The sequence below is a fragment of the Balaenoptera ricei genome, chromosome 4, assembly GCF_028023285.1.
Source record: "Balaenoptera ricei isolate mBalRic1 chromosome 4, mBalRic1.hap2, whole genome shotgun sequence".
NCBI classification, from domain to species: Eukaryota; Metazoa; Chordata; class Mammalia; order Artiodactyla; family Balaenopteridae; genus Balaenoptera; species Balaenoptera ricei.
The window spans coordinates 9,177,877-9,197,677 of NC_082642.1; the positions used below are offsets into that span (position 1 = coordinate 9,177,877).

General features: G+C 41.2%; 1 protein-coding gene across 1 annotated transcript in view; it reads right to left on the bottom strand.

Annotated features, from left to right (window-relative positions):
- GYG1 (glycogenin 1) overlaps nucleotides 1-19,801 on the bottom strand; it is a 37,271-nt gene that overhangs the window by 12,876 nt on the left and 4,594 nt on the right. Inside the window, exons 3-5 of the mRNA XM_059920137.1 lie at nucleotides 19,529-19,703; nucleotides 19,068-19,230; nucleotides 3,657-3,783 (exon numbers count right to left, since the gene is read on the bottom strand). Coding sequence (XP_059776120.1) covers nucleotides 3,657-3,783; nucleotides 19,068-19,230; nucleotides 19,529-19,703 — 465 coding nt within the window. The remainder of the gene's footprint in view (nucleotides 1-3,656; nucleotides 3,784-19,067; nucleotides 19,231-19,528; nucleotides 19,704-19,801) is intronic.

Here is a 19,801-nt window from a genome sequence, read left to right on the forward strand (position 1 = left end):
AGAAATATTACTTCATTAACAAATGCATTTATGAGCTTGTTTCTCAACGCATATATTACTAACTAACTGAAAAGTTACTAAGCCAAGCATTTTAGTTCTCAAATTAGGCTGTGTTAAACAGGATCTTCTATTACAGAAAATATTACTAATTTTGTTTTTCAGAAGCTATGTTTGAGTATCCACTCAAAGTGCTAAAACTAATAAGTGTGTTTTCCTTTGTGTTTTGTTCTGTCCAAGTGGTATGCAGAGAAAGGCTTTAGATATGCTATGTCCGTGGCTCCAATTCATGTTAAATTTGATTCATGTCAGGCCATCCTTTAGCAGAAACTTCAGGTAACAGCAAGAGGCTACGCCGGTCTAAGATATCCAAGGAGCTAAGATTCTGGGGCATCTAAATACTGTCCTGGTGATCTCATGGCACATGGCTGCTAGAAGTTGGTGAGGCAAATTCTCGACTCCTTCTGCGAAGCCTCTAAACCACTCCTTGGTCTCGTTCTACCTGCCACCACCTGTGCTATCCTGGGGGAGGCCAGCACACCACAGAGCCACTCGGTCCTGGAGGCCGCCAAGGTTACCCTGAGCCCCACAGGGGGACTGTGAATTCACGCTGAGGTCCCAGCAGTGCACAGGGCTCTTGGTTGAATAGCCATGGCAGCCCAAATGTTCATGCTTAAAATTTTTGGTTAACTTGAATTTTATGTTAACTCGAAACAAAAAAGAAATGTAACTGTCTGCCTTTTCAGCCCTTCCCAACTGTAAAAGAAATGTAAGGAAAAATGTCTCTGGAGACAGATATCTGCAAGAAAAACAAAAGGAGTCTCTGGCAAAGGGAAGGGAAACCGAGTTCTGTGATCTCGTTTCCATATTCCTAAATAGGCAGCAATGGGGTGAGGCCAAGGCATCGCTTTGAGAAGCTTCATCACCAAACTGTAAGAGCTGACACCCCCCAGGGCGAGCTGCACAGAGGCAGCATTAACTCCCGTCAGGCCACACGCCAGCTGACGTGTAGCTAATGCTGGAGCTGCTCCTGACCTCCCAGTGCGTCATCTCCACTACGGTTACATGGCAGTACACCAAGCAGATTTCCAAAATACGCACTCATTTCTTAAGCCAGGAAGAAGAAACCATCCTAACCATTTCGCTGGGAAATTCACTTAGAGGATATAGAAACTGGGTTCCTGAGAGAGGGGGCCGAGGTTCCAGCAAATAAGTCTGTCTTGCCCCCAAATAACTTAACTCTGCTCCACCTGCTTCTTGCTCTTTGTCAAAATAAAATAAAGGCAAGCAGGGTCTGTGCAAACCAGGCTATCACTAAAGGGACAATATGTTCAACTTCGGTAGTAAGGTGAAAATCAGAGGGAGTCCCAATGAACCACAGGGGAAATGGGGCCACATTACATGAAAAACACGAATCTTTAAACTCTATGTCAACGCTGTTTGGGAACTGAGCCCAACAGGGAGGATGTCAGATTCACGTCTCCCCAACAGAGTCGTCTCAGCACACAAGCTCGCCGGGCAGACTGGAGTGGAATGAGGGGTAGAAATGCTCACACCACTAATGAGTCTACCTCCTTTGCACGTTCACCTTTTTGCTTGCTCAGCTGAATCTAGTCAATTAAATTAAGCAACTGCCCTCTTATAGACTAATTCAGTTCTAGAAGGTCAAGCTACCACGGTCTGCAGGAAGGCTGTTCAAACTGGCAGGGTTAGTTATGAGGCAATAAGGATCATAAAGAATTTCAGGCCCATAGAGACTATTACACTTAGTGAAGTAAGTCAGACAGAGAAAAACAAATACTCTATGTTATCACCCATATGTGGACTCTAAAAAAATAATACAAATGAATCTATATCCAAAAGAGAAACAGACTCACAGACACAGAAAACAAACTTATGGCTACCAAAGGGGAAAGGGGAGGTGGAGGGACAAATAGGAATTTAGGATTAACAGATACAAACTACTACACATCAAAAAGATTAGCAACAAGGATATAGTGTATAGCACAGGGGATTATACTATCTTGTAATAACCTATATTGGAGTATAATCTGAAAAAAAAGTAACTGAATCACTCTGCTGTACACCTGAAACTGAAAAAAAAAGAAAAAAAGAGTCAGGCCACAATTCCAAGCAAGACAGGCTTGTACTTTAAAAGGCCGAGGACCAGAGGAGAAAATAATGCTTCTCCTATTCCATCCCCTGATAGCGAATCCCGTTCTGCTTGCTTTACACAGACCACAGCTGGTATGTTTGAGAGTTTGCCTGTTTTGTTCTGGAAAGGGAAGAGAATCAAGAGGCTGTAACATGTCAGAGACATATGCCAAGACAACTGGGAGGGAGGAAAGAACACAAGATACTTGTCCTCTTTATCTGGGGGATGTTGACAGAGTCTGCCCACAAAAGAACTGAAAAGGAAACATTTCTGCCACAAAAAGCCAGGCATGCTCGTTAACGGTGGGGCAAGGCTTCTGGAGAGGACTTTGGATAATGAAATAAGAGGAGTGAGAGGCCCTTTGTTTTCTGCTCACTCGGCCGTGTGCCCATGCGGGATGGAGATCAGAGAGCCCAGCCCAACACAGCGAACAGCGTCGCTGCTCACGGCTGTCTCTCAGGATCCATCTGACAGGTTGGCCTCCGCTCACGAAACCTGAATCATCTTCTTGGTTCCACACAAATGAGTCAGAGGCTAAAGGACAGGGCCCAGGCCCTCACAGTGAGACAAGCGCTGTTACTAGGCTCTATCAGTTGCTGAATTAGAAATGCACCAGGAACGGTGCAAAATAAGCATGCTGCCAAAACCAACATACATCCACCGAGCATTTTATGCGTTTGAACTCACTCCATCCTGACAACCCGACGAGGAAGGGACTATTTCCCGCCTCATTTTGCATACCAGCAGACCTGAGGCCCAGAGCCTAAGCCACACGGTAGGGAAATGGTAGAGTGAGGACACGTGCCTTGCCTCTCTGGCTGAGGGATCACTCGTATTGCTAGACCACCTCCCAAACACAGAGGACCCATCACTTGCTACCTACTAAGGGTAGGCCAGGCTCTCTTCTTACCTCTTCACATGAATGCCTCACAATAACCTCTGGAGGACACTGAGGCAGAGGGTTCAGCGACAAGCCCAATGTCCACTACCCTGCAAGTTCAGTAACTAGTGAGCACCCAGGAAGTGGCTTCTTCAGGATGTCAAGTGAGGCAGCCCAGCTCCACAGGCCCTGCTACTGACCTTGACACCACACTGCTGCTAGCATCTTGTGTCATCCGCACCACAACCACAGAGGGAGCTGATCACACCCTCCTCTTACAGAGCTGAGGCTCAGCAGGTGGCATGAGGCAGAGGCTGAATTTGTCCCCAGTCAGTGTTCTTGATCACGACACACAGATGATTCATCAGAGGGCCAGGCCCCCCAGGAACCGAGGGGAACCTTGTCCCACAGGCAGCTAAGTGCCCTCTGGGTTACTCCGAACATAAAATGATGAATAACATCACGGCCTCTTCCCATTACAGTCAAGTTTCTTACAAGAGAAAAGACTTCCCCCAAAGCCTTCACCTGTTATTGCCCAAAGAATGACGAGGCACCCCAAAAATCTTAAAACCCCAGCCCCCTGCCCTCACCGCCCCCCAAGACAGTTAAACCCTTTGCACTTACGCTTTAAATGCTGGGAGGTAGGAGTATATAGAAACGCTGCTTAGGTTATAAATAAATGGCAGGTGTTTTCTGATATCTGCTGTTGCCCAGCTGCTAAAAAACGTGTTCAGTAAACCCTGGTCCCCACCTGGAAGAAAAAAATGCATTACAGGCACAGACTTCAAGGACAGGTCAACAATTTTATAGGAATATATAACTGGACCTTTACAAACAGGTACTAATTCCTTTTTTTTTGGCCACGCCACACGACTTGTGGGATTTTAGTTCCCTGACCAGGGACTGAACTGGGCCCTCAGCAGTGAGAACACGGACTCCTAACCACTGGACCACCAGAGAATTCCCACTAATTCTATTTTTAAAATAATAAATTCCATGTTAGACCTCCTAAGGATATTTTAGCGGGTGGCCATTTCCCTAAGTTAATTCATTAATTGAACAAATATTGATTGAGCAGCTACTACGTGCCAGACACGGCACCAGGCACTGGACAGTCAACCATGACAGCGACACGGTCATCATGTCTATGACGGTCTGGGGGGAGTGGGGGTGGCAGGCATTGCTATCAGCGAATCCAGTCAACAACACCATCGCAAACGGGGATGAGGGCAGTGAAGGAAAGTACCGGCTGCTACGAGGCACGTCCAAGTGGCCTGAGGCCAGGTCTGATGGGCCGGGAAGGCTTCCACAAGGAAGCTGTATTTAGGCCGAGATCTGAGGGGGGCACAGGAGGGCTTGACAAATGCAGGTGGAGAGAAGGAGGGCAGACAGTGCTCCAGGCCGAACACACAGCACCACACACCTGAGGTGGGCAGAACATGCAGCTACAGAAGGAAGACCTGGAAGGCGGCCTGGGTAAGTGGACTGCAGAGCGGGGCGGGGGTCGCCTGGCACCAGGCGAGTCTCTGAGAGGCAGGCACCGACTAGACCACACTGGCTCAGATTTCACACTTCATCCCCAGTTAAAGATTGTAGACTTTATGTTAAGAGCAATGGGACAGAAAAAGAAGTCAAAAGCCAAAGAGGGCCAACTGGGATAACTCAGTCTGGGATACACTCTGGAATTGTTTCTGGAGCCCCCAGCGTCGATGGAAGGCTGATGGACGGCAGGCCACGTCACCCCGGCACACCCTCCGGCTGCCGACCACGCCTCCGGGCAGATGGAGGTCGGTCCTCACTGGGCCAGGGTCAGGGTCGGCCACTACCACACTGCACAATGCTTGCTCAGACCTGGGGGAAAGTGAGGACCACGGCCATTCATTCCAAAGAAGTAAAAACAATAAAAATCTGAACAGCTAAGTATCTGACCTCAATCATAAATATACAAGTAACCAAACAGTCACTAAGCCACCTCAAAACACATTCCCCCATGTAGCCCACGTGCTTCCCGTCTTTGGCTTACAAGATTTCAGGAAACACGCACAGAACCAGTCTCCTGTGCAGCGGAACAACAACTCGGGATTGCGGGTGTGTGTACGTGTGTGTACATGTGTGTACATGTGTGTACATGTGTGTAGGGGGGTGGGTGACAGGCAAGGAGAATCCTGCTCTTTCAAACTATGAGGCTGGTATAACTGCACAGTTACTTCCCTCCTTGGTCTGCTCCGCCCTGAGACCGAGTTTCCTTTCTAAACATACAGCAGGTCCAACTGGCTGTCATTATTATTTGGTTTTTCTTGGTTTTGAAAGAGACTTTAAAAATCTGGAGAGGTATTTAGTGTTTGGAACTAAGCAGTAAGATTGGGGCATTAGGTTTAAAGTCCAAATGTGCCTTACCTATCCTCTGTGTAGCCCATCCTTTCCAAATACCCTCGATCAACTCTATGGATCAAAGGCATTCACTGAACAAATGTCCATGGGGTGACCCTTCTGTAAAAGGAGGCTCTGACAGGTCCACATTCCTCAAGGGACAAAGAGCTCAACAGAGGATCAAGGTTTCACCCTTGAAAATTCTGAAGGACAATAAAGATGGCATCAGGATATGCTTTACTTGTTCAGCTATATAGAAGATTCCAGCTACACAGACAAATTAACGTATTTTGAGACATAGGATATTAAAGCCAAAACACAATACCACTCATCAGAGGCTTACTTTGGATTCTATGAAGTCCTCCAGATGTGGGCACAGACACTGATGGCTGAGGTACAGAAGCCTAAAGTCCTACTATAATAATTTCCTTTTACACATAAACATCAAAATAATGGTTGAGGAACTGTTCATAGCAGCTTTATATGTAATAATGCAAAACTGGAAAGAGCCGAAGTGTCCCTCCACAGGTTTATGAGTGTGACACCTCCATACAACTGAATATTACTCAGCAACAAAGAGGAACAAATTACTGATACCGCAGCAGCTTACATGGATCTCAAGAGAATTATGCTGAGTGAAGAACTCCCTTCCTGCAAGGTTACATACTGTTAAGATTCCATTCGTACAACATCCTTCACATGACCATATTATGAAGACAGAGAACGGATCTGTGGTTGCCAGCAGTGAGGGAGGCGGAGAGGGAGAGTGGAGGCCACGGCTACAAAAGGATAGCAAGAGGGACCCCTGTGATGGAACAGTTCTGTACCTTGAGGTGGTGGTGGTCACACCAATGTACACATGTGAAAAAATTGCATGGAAAACATATACACACACACAGACACCAATGAATACATGTAAAACTGGTGAAGTCTGAATACGATTGGTGGGCTGTACCAATGTATCAATTCCTGTTGGGGAATTACAGTTATACAAGATGTTACCATTGGGGGAAACTGGGTGAAGGGTATATGGGGTCTCTCTATACTGTTTTTTACAACTGCATGTAAATCTACAATTCTCTCAAAATAAAAAGTTTCTTTTAAAAGTCTGAGGATTAATGTAGCTAAAATGCAAAATACCATCAAGAACTGTTAGTCATTAGATTCCAGATTCCACAAGGACAGAGATTATGGCTCTTTTTGCTTACCACTGTAATTCTAGCAGATAGCAGAATGCCTTACAAATGGGTAAGTTATTTGTAGAATGAATGCAAGAACCGTGAAGATGTTTGTTAACAGCAGAAAAGTTGAAAACTTTAATATTCCACCACAGAGGAATGGTTAGTACACTGTGATACTCATTACTCACTGAATATTATTCAGCCACTAAAACCAGTGGTTTTAAAGACCATCAGCCCACTGCATAATATACAGATATACAATGACATATATCATGATTATAACTAAGAACAAAAACATTCCTACTGGAAGAAAATAAACAACAGTAATTGTGTGAGGGGACTGGTGTTAACAGATGTTCCCTCCCCCTGACTTTTCCTTAATATTGTTATGCTATTTTTGTAATTCTAAAATATTAATAATACAATTGGGGCAAGAATGAGAATTGTGCCAAGACCGTTTCTTTCCAAACATCTGCACTTATTTATTTTCATTATGAAATATCTTATCAAAAGAAAAATGTAAGTGTAGGTTATAAAGCATACTAATAATAACACTAAATATCCCCAATATCCAACTGAAAAACTCAAACATTACCAATACTGTTTCAATTCTCTGTGCGGGCTCCGTAATCCCATCTCAGAGCCCCCCACCCCAGAAGTAACTACTTATCATGAATTTTGTCTGTAATTATCTTGATTTCCTTTATCACATGTGTGTATCTCCAGACAATATATGTATTTTCACTTGTTTTTGAACTTTGTAAAACTGGGCATCATACTATGTATTTTTTTCTACTACTTGTTTTTTCCTGCCACATTTAAAGACCTTTTGAAAATTAAGCATTTCCCCTTAAAATGACTACCGACCTCATGTAAGGCAGTGAAGAAATCTAATTCCATGATGGTTGGAATAGTAGTTGTAAAGCAGAACTTCCCAGTCTGACAGGGTGAGCCTGGGAAACAGGAGTCAGAGCTGCTGATCCCTCGGAGCCCCTGGCTGGCCAGCCACAAAAAGCTGTTCCCTTTCACCCTCAGGTACCCTACAAATAGCATCAGTCCCTCAGCCGTGGGCCACGGCAGGGCTGAGCAGCACTGGTAAGACAGGAAACCAGCAAGAAGTGGAAGAGGCAGGGCGGGAGACGTGTGAATCACTGGTACACATTCCACTGGCAAGTCCTTCAACGCTCAACAAGGACCCTGCCTCGGCAGGGCACAGAACATACAGACCATGAAACTTCCATGGCCACTGACCTCCATCATTATGTGACTACGAAGGATCACCATTTAGCCAAAACTTGTGGATTAAAAATAGAATTAAATACCACCTAGAAGTCTGTGGCTTCTTAAATAATGTTCGAATTCAGCATTCTAACCGTCTTTTTCCAAATACACAATTCTACATCTCAAGGTCAGGCAAAACAACGTTTTCGTTTCACTAAAAAAAATCTGTGTGGTGTTATCAATCTCCTCTCTTTAAAAGTCCCTAAATTAGAGCACAATTTAAAGCAGAATGCAAATCTAAGCACATCTGTGCTACAAAACATACAAGGATGTCATGAAGGCCGCTGCGTTTTCACTACGAAAACCCCAGGACTTTTGTCTAGTACATTCTAGTCAGGCTTCCAGAGGCAACTTTATTTATCTTGACAGGTTAAGACACTTTTAATCTCAATCAGCTCAGAACCAACGAGCAGGATAGCAGACATGACAGCCGCTGTGATCCCGCAGGCGAGGGTGTGGCAACACAGGTGAGAGACAGAAAGGAAATGGAACAAGAGACACATGGCACCTGTTTTGCAACCAAAAGCAAATATCAGATTCCGTATCTTCCTTCCCTCAGGCTGGCCAAGTGCTAGTAATAACCTTACAACCACCTGGTATTTTCCAGGTCTTTTGACCAGAGTCATGAACCTGGTAAACATGGACATATCACAGTATTTATCAGAAACTGTGGCCATTATTTTATGAGACAGAAATGGAGTTGAGTGCTGTTTTTTAAATTTGTGCACTTGTTCAATGCTTACGTAGTTTGTGTGCTTTTCCACAGTTTGTTGGCAGCTGGCTTGCCTACTGTGGATAGCAGGGAGGGTGGGTCAACTTTGGTTTAAACATGAACCCTAGTTTCTCAGCCCCAAGGAAATGGTCCCCTCAAAGCAAAGTTTACGATCCAGGAGCAGGGGAATCACCTGGGAGCCTGATAGAAATGCAGAATGGTAAGCCCCACCCCAGACCTACAGAATCAGAATCCACATTTGAATCCCCAGGTGATTTGTTTGCATATTAAACTCTGACAAGCACTGGTCTAGAGTCTTTTAGAGAATGACTCCTTTTTTATTTCATTATATCAGAGAATATAACTCTCAGAAATGTCATTTATACAGAAAATGTCTGAGGATATATAAATTAGGTGTAGGCATTATAGGATGATGACTAAGACAGGTTCCAGCTCTCAAATGGTTCTCAATCTAATCGGGGGTAGAGGAGCATAAACCAAGCAAAAGTAATTTAAAGCAAAATGTGCTTAATACTATAAGAGAGGTATAGACAAGTGCTGAAATGAAAATGTGACTCACACCTTAACACTGACTTCCTATAATATGGTTGGCAAGTACCATCACTCCGGCCTCTAGACAGCATGCCAAGTATACTAAGTTACAGTTCGTGAATGGCCCAGCGCTTGGGGATATTTCCATGAGGTTTACTAAGGATCATCAGATTAAGCCCAGGTGCCTCATGGAAATCCAGGTACTTGGAGCTCTGGTCTCAGCAACACTGCATCTCACTGGCCTCAATCCATTTAAGCCAAGAACAACTGATTTAGTTTACCATTTCATGTTACAGCTTTTGTTTCTCACCTTTAAAAATACATTTTTAATAATCAAGCTATTAAATAATAATATAGATGCAAGGGAACACTTGTTTGTGGTTTAAATTTCACTTTCTCAGTTTAAGGCAGGTCCTCCTAGTCTAGAGTCTCTTAGCACTCTGAATTTTTCAGAATCATGATTACATAATTAATTGTACGGTCTCATAAAATATATACAAGCTTTATAGAGGCAGGGATACAATCTGTATTATTTACCAGTCTATTCCTGGCCCTTAAACTTAGTATCTTCACCAGAGTAGGAGCTCAAATGATTTTTTTAAATACTACAGGAATGGATTATAGAAATAAAGACACGAGTAATCATTTCTAAGAATACTTCCAGACCCACAAAACAATATGAGACTATCAACTGTGCTGCTGATTTAAAAAGACAAAGTAACTCAAGAGACAGAGAGAACAAACTAATGGCTGCCAGTGGGGAGAGGGAAAGGGAGGGGAGCAAGATAGGGGTAGGGGATTAAGAGGTACAAACTACTATGTATTAAATAAATAAACTGCAAGGATATACTGTACAGCACAAGGAATACAGCCAATATTTTATGATAACTATAAGTGGAGTATAACCTTTAAAAATTGTGAATCACTATGTTGTACACCTAATACTTACATAATATTGTAAATCAACTATATCTCATTAATAAAATAAAATGCATCCAATAGTTTAACAATTAAAAAAAGACAAAATATTTCTAGACATTACAGTTTAGCAGGGAGGAACAGCAGCTGTAGAGATAGAAGACATAAGCTTCCGTGTCTTCATCTCTAAAATGAGGAATTTATCAGCTGCTGTCTCTACTTATTCAGGGGAATGAATTTTAAGTAATTAATCTGTAATAAACCCAGTGTAATAGAGATTTTCCTGTATCCCGTATCATTCTCTGATACATTTTCGTGACTGTTGCAGTGTGGGGTAACTGCGAGAGAAGGGACAAAACGACACTCACATAACCCAGCCACAGCATCAAGAAAGACTGTCTGGTCTAGACCTGGCTCTGCCACCAGCTCAGGGATACTGGGCAAGCGGCTGTCCTAACTGTTTCAACACTGGGTGCCCAGTAGTAGCTATACACCAGGCCTTCAATAAATATGTTGAATTAATATATTAATAAGTAAATGAATGACTACTTCACAGAACTGTTGAGGAATAAATGAAGAAGTAAAATGACCAGCCTAAGAGCCTATAACACTTTAGTTCTTCCCACGATCTCTATTTCTCACAAGGTTCATGATCTCTGCTGGTTACAAGGCTAGAAATAAACAGATGGCTAAAAAAAAAAAATAAATACTCAAGGGTACGAGATAAAAATAGCTCTTAAAACTTGTGTGTACTCATTTATTTTGCTACTACATGTTATGATTTTTGCTTTTCATCTTTACTTATTCAAGATACTACCCAAGCTATCAATTAAATGATAGAAACCCAAGAGAAGAGAGTAATTTTCAAAGCAATTGATAAAATAGTTTAAGGGCCACAAGCAGTCTAGTGTGTGGGCAGCTGGGAAAGCCTACCATGAACACCTGTCAGAGTGGAACCTATCAAGTCAGGGAACCAGGTGAGACACACCTAAATGTCTAAGCTCATTTGGTTTGAACAAGACAAGTACTATCTGGGAATACCTCTCTCCTTCATTCCTTTTTTGGGCAAGTCCAGCTTGAATCCAAACTAATTGCAAAGATTAGAGGAGGTAGCACTGGGGTCAATTTTACACTTTAATAGATAGCACCACCAAATATTTTCTGTTAAAAATTATTTTAAAACTTTATTGTACTCTCCTGGTTTATTACATTTCCAAGCACAGGAAAAAAATGTTCAGTTTAAGGGTCTCAGTGACCACTTAGAGTTAGAATACGTAACACACAGTTTTAATGACCTCACAGCGGATCTTAGATTCTGCTGAAAGAAAACCATACCTAATATTCTGCAGAAAACGATACCTAATATTCTATCACCAATTTACTCTGTCCTATTTTTTTTGAAAACTCAACTATAGACCAAAATTTCATTACTCCAGAAAAAAAAAGTTTCGAGTATTTAGGTTACACTAATGAATTCCAAGATTTTTAAAAAATGGTTACTTCAAGTTGGAAAATATGAATTCCTCTTTTTTACTTAGGTTTTTAAAACTAACATATGCAAATGAAATTTAATAGACAGCAATTTTCAAGCACTAAACTCTTCAACTGTACAGGCACCTTTAATTTAGGATACCCTGGAGTCACGGGGCGAAAGGAAATAAATCTCAACTTGCATTCAGATTGATTTCTTCAAATGAAGAATCAAGTGGATCAGTTTTGTTGCACATGAGTATGTGGAGACAAGACTGCTGACTAGTACCTACGAAATCTTGACCTCTTGCCTTCTCACTGCTAAATCCTGAAGTTGACCTTATCTTGTCAGTCTATAAAACGTTAGTGTATATATTTCCCAATAGCTATTGTACAACTTTTCAGGAAACATGTAACTTCGGTTATGAAATAAGTGCCAAGATAGTTTGCAAATATTAACAGTATAGGAACTTAGACACTTCATTGTGGGAAATTAAATGCCAGCCATAAATTAGGTATGAAGTCACTAGTTTGAAATTCTGACACTCTAGATATTGAGGAAGAAAAAAGAGATGTCAAGGTACCTAGCATGATCTGCCACATTAGGATTATTCTCTTGGCCAGAGGCGAGGGTGGGGTGTGATTAGAGGGCTGGTGATTAGAAGCCTGACAAGCCACATTCTTTCACATTAGAAGGGTTGCAGAAGCAGCTGCAAATACTCAGCCATCGGAAGCCCGGTGGCTTGTCAGCGGACACCAGGTCCCATCAGTTCTTGTTGCATGTATGCAGGAGATTAAGCAGGACTTGCAAGACATTCAGACTGAGATACAGTCATCTGCGAACAGGTTTTCTTTAGTATCAGTCTAAAAATGCTGGGACTTAAGACCCCTGTTCAGTAAAACTGGGGGTGGGAGATGGTGGGGAGATACTGTGCATATGAGAAAATGTACGGTAAGGAGAAAGGAAACACCTGAAAGTGCTCGTCTCTGTGCCTTTGGCATGACATCTAAACAAGATAGGGCACTGCATTGACAGTTTGAAGCAAAGCAAGCAAAGCACCAGAAAAGGATGTCGCTTACAAAGAAATATTTTATTAAGTATAAGTCCAACAAGTCTTTATGTCACACAGATATGGATTCAATAGGATAGTAAATCCCTTCAAAGAGCAGCAAGCTCCCATGGTACGCAGCGCGCTTTCTCTGATGAGTAGGTAAAGCTTCTCCGGAACACATCAAGTGAAAAAAAACCTTTCATTTAAGAGCTGCTGCTTTATTTTTCAGTTGAATTTAAACGCTATATTGAGAATAACCAAAAGTTCCTATCTGCATAGTTGAATTTTCAACTCCTTCAACTAAGCATTTCTACTAACAGAAAAAATTCCAATCCTTAGCCACCAACGAGCCAGTAAATGGAATACCTTACAGAAGGGCCAGCTCCTGGAAACCCGGCTGCTGAATAATGAATGTGCTAGCAGGCACAGACTCTCCCAGTGGTTTCAGATTCTGGCTGAAATAGCAGGAAGTGCTTTCTAGTTAAGCACTTTTCACATGTTCTTGCTTCTTAACAACGAATTCATCAACTCCTCTAGTACCTCTTGGTTCTAGAACAAGGTACACGATCCAGGTTGGTCTCTACCAGCTAATTAATTAGTTCTATATTCTGAAATTGTAACCTGGGTACTTGATCACGGCACACTCCTGTTTGGTATCCAAACTCTTATCTTGCAACAATAAAATCGAATTCTCCTTAGGCAATTACAATCGTGTGGATTTTAGGCAGCTGGATCTACTTTAGAATGTGATTCACTTACTGGAGCTGAGAATTTACACGGAATTTCTGGCAGGATTATACTACCTTCCTTTAAATTTAACGAGAGGAGGTGAAGAAAGCCACACTCTGACAGGAAGGTTAGTGGACTTCCGCTAAAAATACTCCTACCTCCCTTCTATGCAAAGGTAACTATTTTCATGGGAGCAGCAGAAATAAGGAATACATGTTTTGAGCTCAAATACCAATATAGCTTTCACCCCTTATACGAAAGGAAAATAGGAGCTAAAAAACAGTCAGGAAAGTGAAGAAGTTACATTTGGCCGTAATCACAGTGAACACTCAACACATTACTTCTTAAGGTTGCTTAAAGTAAGCATGCATTTCTTGCCGGATGCTACCATTCATTACGGTTCAGACAGTCCTGCTCACCGCTTTAGGGCATGGAAGGACTTGACAGGGAGCAGATGTTCTCACTACTGACATCTTGAGCCAGATAAGTCTTTGGTGCAGGGGCTGTCCGTGCACTGTAGGATGTTCAGCAGTATCCCTGGCCTCCACCCGCTAGATGCCAGTACAGCCCTCCCCACTCACGTGTGACCACCAAAAAAGTCTCCAGACATTGCCAAAAGTCCCCTGGGGGACCAAATGACCCCAGGTTTAGCACTACTGCTGTAGAGTACAAACTAACGGAACAGTGAAGCAAGACTGAGACTTAAATTTCCTTGTTCTTTTCAATGACATTTCAAATAGCTGCATATCCCAAATCGTCAAAACACTAAACAGAATTCAATTTCTGTGAACAGCAACAACACAATTTCATGTATAACTAAAAATGTTTTAACCTCCAATCTCTTAATTTCAGCAATCTGACAAACTTTTAGATGTACTCTTTTAATTCAAAAAGTGTAAATTTGAAATTTTGATTTTTAACTTTACAACTAGTTAATGGAAATGAATCTTCATATCTGTACCCAGGGCTGAACCTTGGGTCATCTGAGGATGGCTGTTCCTGCTAGTTTTGAAAGATTTACTCACTTCAAATCTCATATCTGCTCTTGGAGAGGGAAGGGAAAGGAAAGAAGCCCCCGGTACCTGGCATCTGCTCAGGGCTCTGGCCCACCCCCATGCTCCTCACCTGGGCTTCTGTCACAATGTCAAGTATCTAATAGTGAGTCACTGCTGAGAGGGCATCTCCTTAGTGCAAATCCTTCTTCCTAGATACAACTGGGTCTTTTCTTGACTCAAAAAATTCATCAACATTAATTTTTAAAAGAGCTTATTTTGCATACTAACCACCAGTATTGTCTCGTTGTGTGTGATTTACTGTTGTTGTTAAAAAAAAGTGGCTTATTCACAGTTTCAATTTCATTGCTTGTGATTGGTCTGTTCATATTTTCTATTTCTTCCTGGTTCAGTCTTGGAAGATTATACCTTTCTAAGAATTGGTCCATTTCTTCCAGGTTGTCCATTTGATTGGCACAGAGTTGCTTGTAGTAGTCTCTTATGATGCTTTGTATTTCTGCAGTGTCCATTGTAATTTCTCCTTTTTTATTTCTAATTCTATTGATTTCAGTCCTCTCTTTTTCTTGATGAGTCTAGCTAAAGGTTTATCAATTTTGTTTATCTTCTCAAAGAACCAGTTTTTAGTTTTATTGATCTGTGTTACTGTTTTCTTTGTTTCTATTTTATTTATTTCTGCTCTGATCTTTATGATTTTTTTTCCTTCTACTAACTCTGGGTTTTGTTTGTTCTTCTTGCTCTAGTTTCTTTAGGTGTAAGGTTAGATTGTTTATTTGAGATTTTACTTTTTTCTTGAGGTAGGCTTGTATTGCTATAAAATTCCCTCTTAGAACTGCTTTTGCTGCATCCAATAGGTTTTGGATCATCATGTTTTTGTTGCAATTTGTCTCTAGGTATTTTTTGATTTCCTCTTTGACTTCTCCAGTGATCTCTTGGTTATTTAGTAACGTATTGCTAAATAAGGTATAAGTTTCCAAGACTGAACCAGGAAGAAATAGAAAATATGAACAGACCAATCACAAGTAATGAAATTGAAACTGTGATTAAAAATCTTCCAATAAACAAAAGTCCAGGACCAGATGGCTTCACAGATGAATTCTATCAAACATTTAGAGAAGAGCTAAAACCCATCCTTCTCAAACTCTTCCAAAAAACTGCAGAGAAAGGAACACTCCCAAACTCATTCTATGGGCCACCATCACCCTGATACCAAAACCAGACAAAGATACTACAAAAAAAGATAATTACAGACCAATATCACTGATGAATATAGATGCAAAAATCCTCAACAAAATACTAGCAAACAGAATCCAACAACACATTAAAAGGAGCATACACCATGAACAAGTGGGATTTATCCCAGGGATGCAAGGATTCTTCAATATATGCAAATCAATCATTGTGACACCATATTAACAAACTGAAGGATAAAAACCATATGATCATCTCAATAGATGCAGAAAAAGCTTTTGACAAAATTCAACACCCATTCATGATAAAAACTCTACAGAAAGTGGGTACAGAGGGAACCTACCTCAACATAATAAAGGCCATATATGACAAACCCACAGCAAATATCATTATCAATGGTGAAAAACTGAAGGCATTTCCTCTAAGATCAGGAACAAGACAAGGATGTCCACTCTCGCCACTATTATTCAATATAGTTTTGGAACTCCTAGCCATGGCAATCAGAGAAGAAAAAGAAATAAAAGGAATACAAATCAGAAAAGAAGAAGTAAAACTGTCACTGTTTGCAGATGACATGATACTATACATAGAGAATCCTAAAGATGCCACCAGGAAACTACTAGAGCTAATCAATGAATTCGGTAAAGCTGCAGGATACAAAATTAATGCACAGAAATCTCTTGCATTCCTATACACTAACAATGAAAGATCAGAAGGAGAAATTAAGGAAACAATCCCATTCACCACTGCAACAAAAAAGAATAAAATACCTAGGAATAAACCTACCTAAGGAGGTAAAAGACTTGTACTCAGAAAACTATAAGACACTGATGAAAGAAATTAAAGATGACACAAACAGATGGAGAGATATGCCATGTTCTTGGATTAGAAGAATCAATATTGTGAAAATGACTATACTACTCAAAGCGATCTACAGATTCAATGCAATCCCTATCAAATTACCAGTGGCATTTTTTACAGAACTAGAACAAAAAATCTTAAAGCTTGTATGGAGACACAAAAGACCCCGAATAGCCACAGCAGTCTTGAGGGAAAAAAACCGAGCTGGAGGAATCAGACTCCCTGACTTCAGACTATACTACAAAGCTACAGTAATCAAGACAATATGGTACTGGCACAAAAACAGAAATATAGATCAATGGAACAGGATAGAAAGCCCAGAGATAAACCAATGCACCTATGGTCAACTAATCTATGACAAAGGAGGCAAGGATATACAATGGAGAAAAGACAGTCTCTTCAATACGGGGTGCTGGGAAAACTGGACAGCTACATGGAAAAGAATGAAATTAGAACACTCCCTAACACCATACACAAAAATAAACTCAAAATGGATTTGAGACCTAAATGTAAGACCAGACACCATAAAACTCTTAGAGGAAAACATAGGAAGAACATTCTTTGACTCAAATCACAGCAAGATCTTTTTGGATCCACCTCCTAGAGTAATGGAAATAAAAACAAAAATAAACAAATGGGACCTAATGAAACTTGAAAGCTTTTGCAAAGCAAAGGAAACTACAATCAAGACAAAAAGACAACTCTCAGAATGGGAGAAAATATTTGCAAATGAATCAACAGACAAAGGATTAATCTCCAAAATATATAAACAGCTCATGCAGCTCAATATTAAAAAAACAAACAACCCAATCCAAAAATGGGCAGAAGACCTAAATAGACATTTCTACAAAGAAGACATACAGATGGCCAAGAAGCACAGGAAAACCTGCGCAACATCACTAATTATTAGAGAAACGCAAATCAAAACTACATTGAGGTATCACCTCACACCAGTTAGAATGGGCATCATCAGAAAATCTACAAACAACAAATACTGGAGAGGGTGTGGGAAAAAGGGAACCTTCTTGCACTGTTGGTGGGAATGTAAATTGATACAGCCACTATGGAGAACAGTATGGAGGTTCCTTAAGAAACTAAAAATAGAATTACCATTTGACCCCTCAATCTCACTACTGGGCATATACCCAGAGAAAACCATAATTCAAAAAGACACATGCACCCCAATGTTCATTGCAGCACTATTTACAATAGCCAGGTCACGGAAGCAACCTAAATGCCCATCGACAGATGAATGGATAAAGAAGATATGGTACATACATATATACAATGGAATATTACTCAGCCATGAAAAGGAATGAAATTGGGTCATTTGTAGAGATGTGGATGGATCTAGACTGTCATACAGAGTGAAGTAAGTCAGAAAGAGAAAAACAAATATTGTATATTAACACATATATGTGGAACATAGAAAAATGGTACAGATGAACCGGTTTGCAGGACAGAAAGAGAGATACAGATGTAGAGAACAAACATGGACACCAAGGTGGGAAAGTGGCGGGGTTGGTGGTGGTGGTGGTGGGATGAATTGGGAGATTGGGACTGACATATATACACTAATATGTATAAAACAGATAACTAATAAGAACCTGCTGTATAAAAAATAAATGAAATAAAATTCAAAAATTCAAAAAAGAGGGCTTCCCTGGTGGCGCAGTGGTTGAGAATCTGCCTGCCAATGCAGGGGACACGGGTTCGAGCCTTGGTCTGGGAAGATCCCACGTGCCGCAGAGCAACTAGGCCCGTGAGCCACAACTACTGAGCCTGCGCGTCTGGAGCCTGTGCTCTGCAACAAGAGAGGCCGCGATAGTGAGAGGCCTGCGCACCGCGATGAAGAGTGGACCCCGCTTGCCGCAACTAGAGAAAGCCCTCACACAGAAACGAAGACCCAACATAGCCAAAAATAAATAAATTTAAAAAAAAAAAAGTTAAAAAAAAAAAAATGTTAAAAAAAAAATTCAAAAAAGAAAAAGTGGCTTATTATTTATTATTTTAGAGACTGGCATAAAACAGAGGCATACCTACTAATCAATTTACCCAAATTCTCCAAAGGATGGGAGGCCCTAAATCACAAATAGTCAGAACCTTTCTATATAAACATATAGCTATAGATACACTTAGGCGTTAAGGAAAATGGATGGTGACTTTGCCAATGTTCTACTCCTTAGCCTTGCAGACACCACTCTACGTGATGCACTGCCTTATAGAGAGTGACAATTCGGAGACAAAGATTATTCACAGAGTCTTTCTATCTTCTTTTTCAATGCCTCCCGAAAGAATGAGAGCCTAGGTTTATTCCTCAAATTTCCATGGAGACAATACTGGGTCCTCCTGTTAGCGCTTGTACTTAAGTTTACTCAGGTTTAAAGATAGTTGTTGAACTTTTTGAATTGTGTAATAGTCTTTTGAATTCTTGAATAATTATGGTTCATTTATCATACTCTAATTTAGACACAGGAAGGCCAATGAAAGGCAAGTCTTTGAAACAGCCTATGTACCATGTACCTATAGGAAAAAGATACACACACACAACACACAACACTATTTCCCAGAACAACACAACTTCAAATGCTTGCCACATCTCATGTATCGCTATCTTCCAGACACAAGGAACCATAGCAACTCCCAGAGAAGAGCAGCCCCTGGAAGATACTCACAGCTTGTCAGATATAAAGAAAACAGATACATACCATCAAAACTACCTTGCTCGGAAGCAAGGTGCAACAGCTGATTGTATGTTTCAACTGAAGGCTGATAAACAAAGACTCCAGAATTGAAGCAGTCAGGCCACCCTGGGTCTGGTGCCGCCGACAATTCTTCTCTCTCAAAAAGATCATCGATATTTGCTAGGACCTGATTCAAGGGCAAGGGGGCAGGGAGAAGGGAAAGCATTTCAGAACTGTTCTGCTGCGGCATACCCTTCTTAAGTTCTCCGTAAGTTATCCAACACAAAAGATGCAGTCTGTTGCTGGTCTTAACTATTCAGATGACAGCTGTGAGGCAGCCGGGTCCTACTCTCCTTCAACACCTGACACTTTTTACAACAGTGGTTTTATCTGAACTTTACTGTCAAGTCTTGACAGCATTCTTCAAATGCCTAACTGGTCTCAGTTACTATATCCATCTTTCCAGCCATCAAAGCCATACTCACCAGAGTATCTGCATCCATGAATACACATTTTGAATACTGTGTAAGTGACCAGCAGTGGAGTTTAGTTAACGTGACGCCCAACTCAGGCCTCTTCATTAAGGTTAGATGAGCAGAATCACCACTGTCCAAGACATCTACCATGATGACTTCATCAAAGATAGTCTCTAAAGTTTTCCTGTCAAAAATAAAATCCAGAAAACAGCTCTCATCATCTCTTCAGAACAAGTGACCCATTTAACATAAGACGGCGTTCTATTTAGCTTATCAATTGCG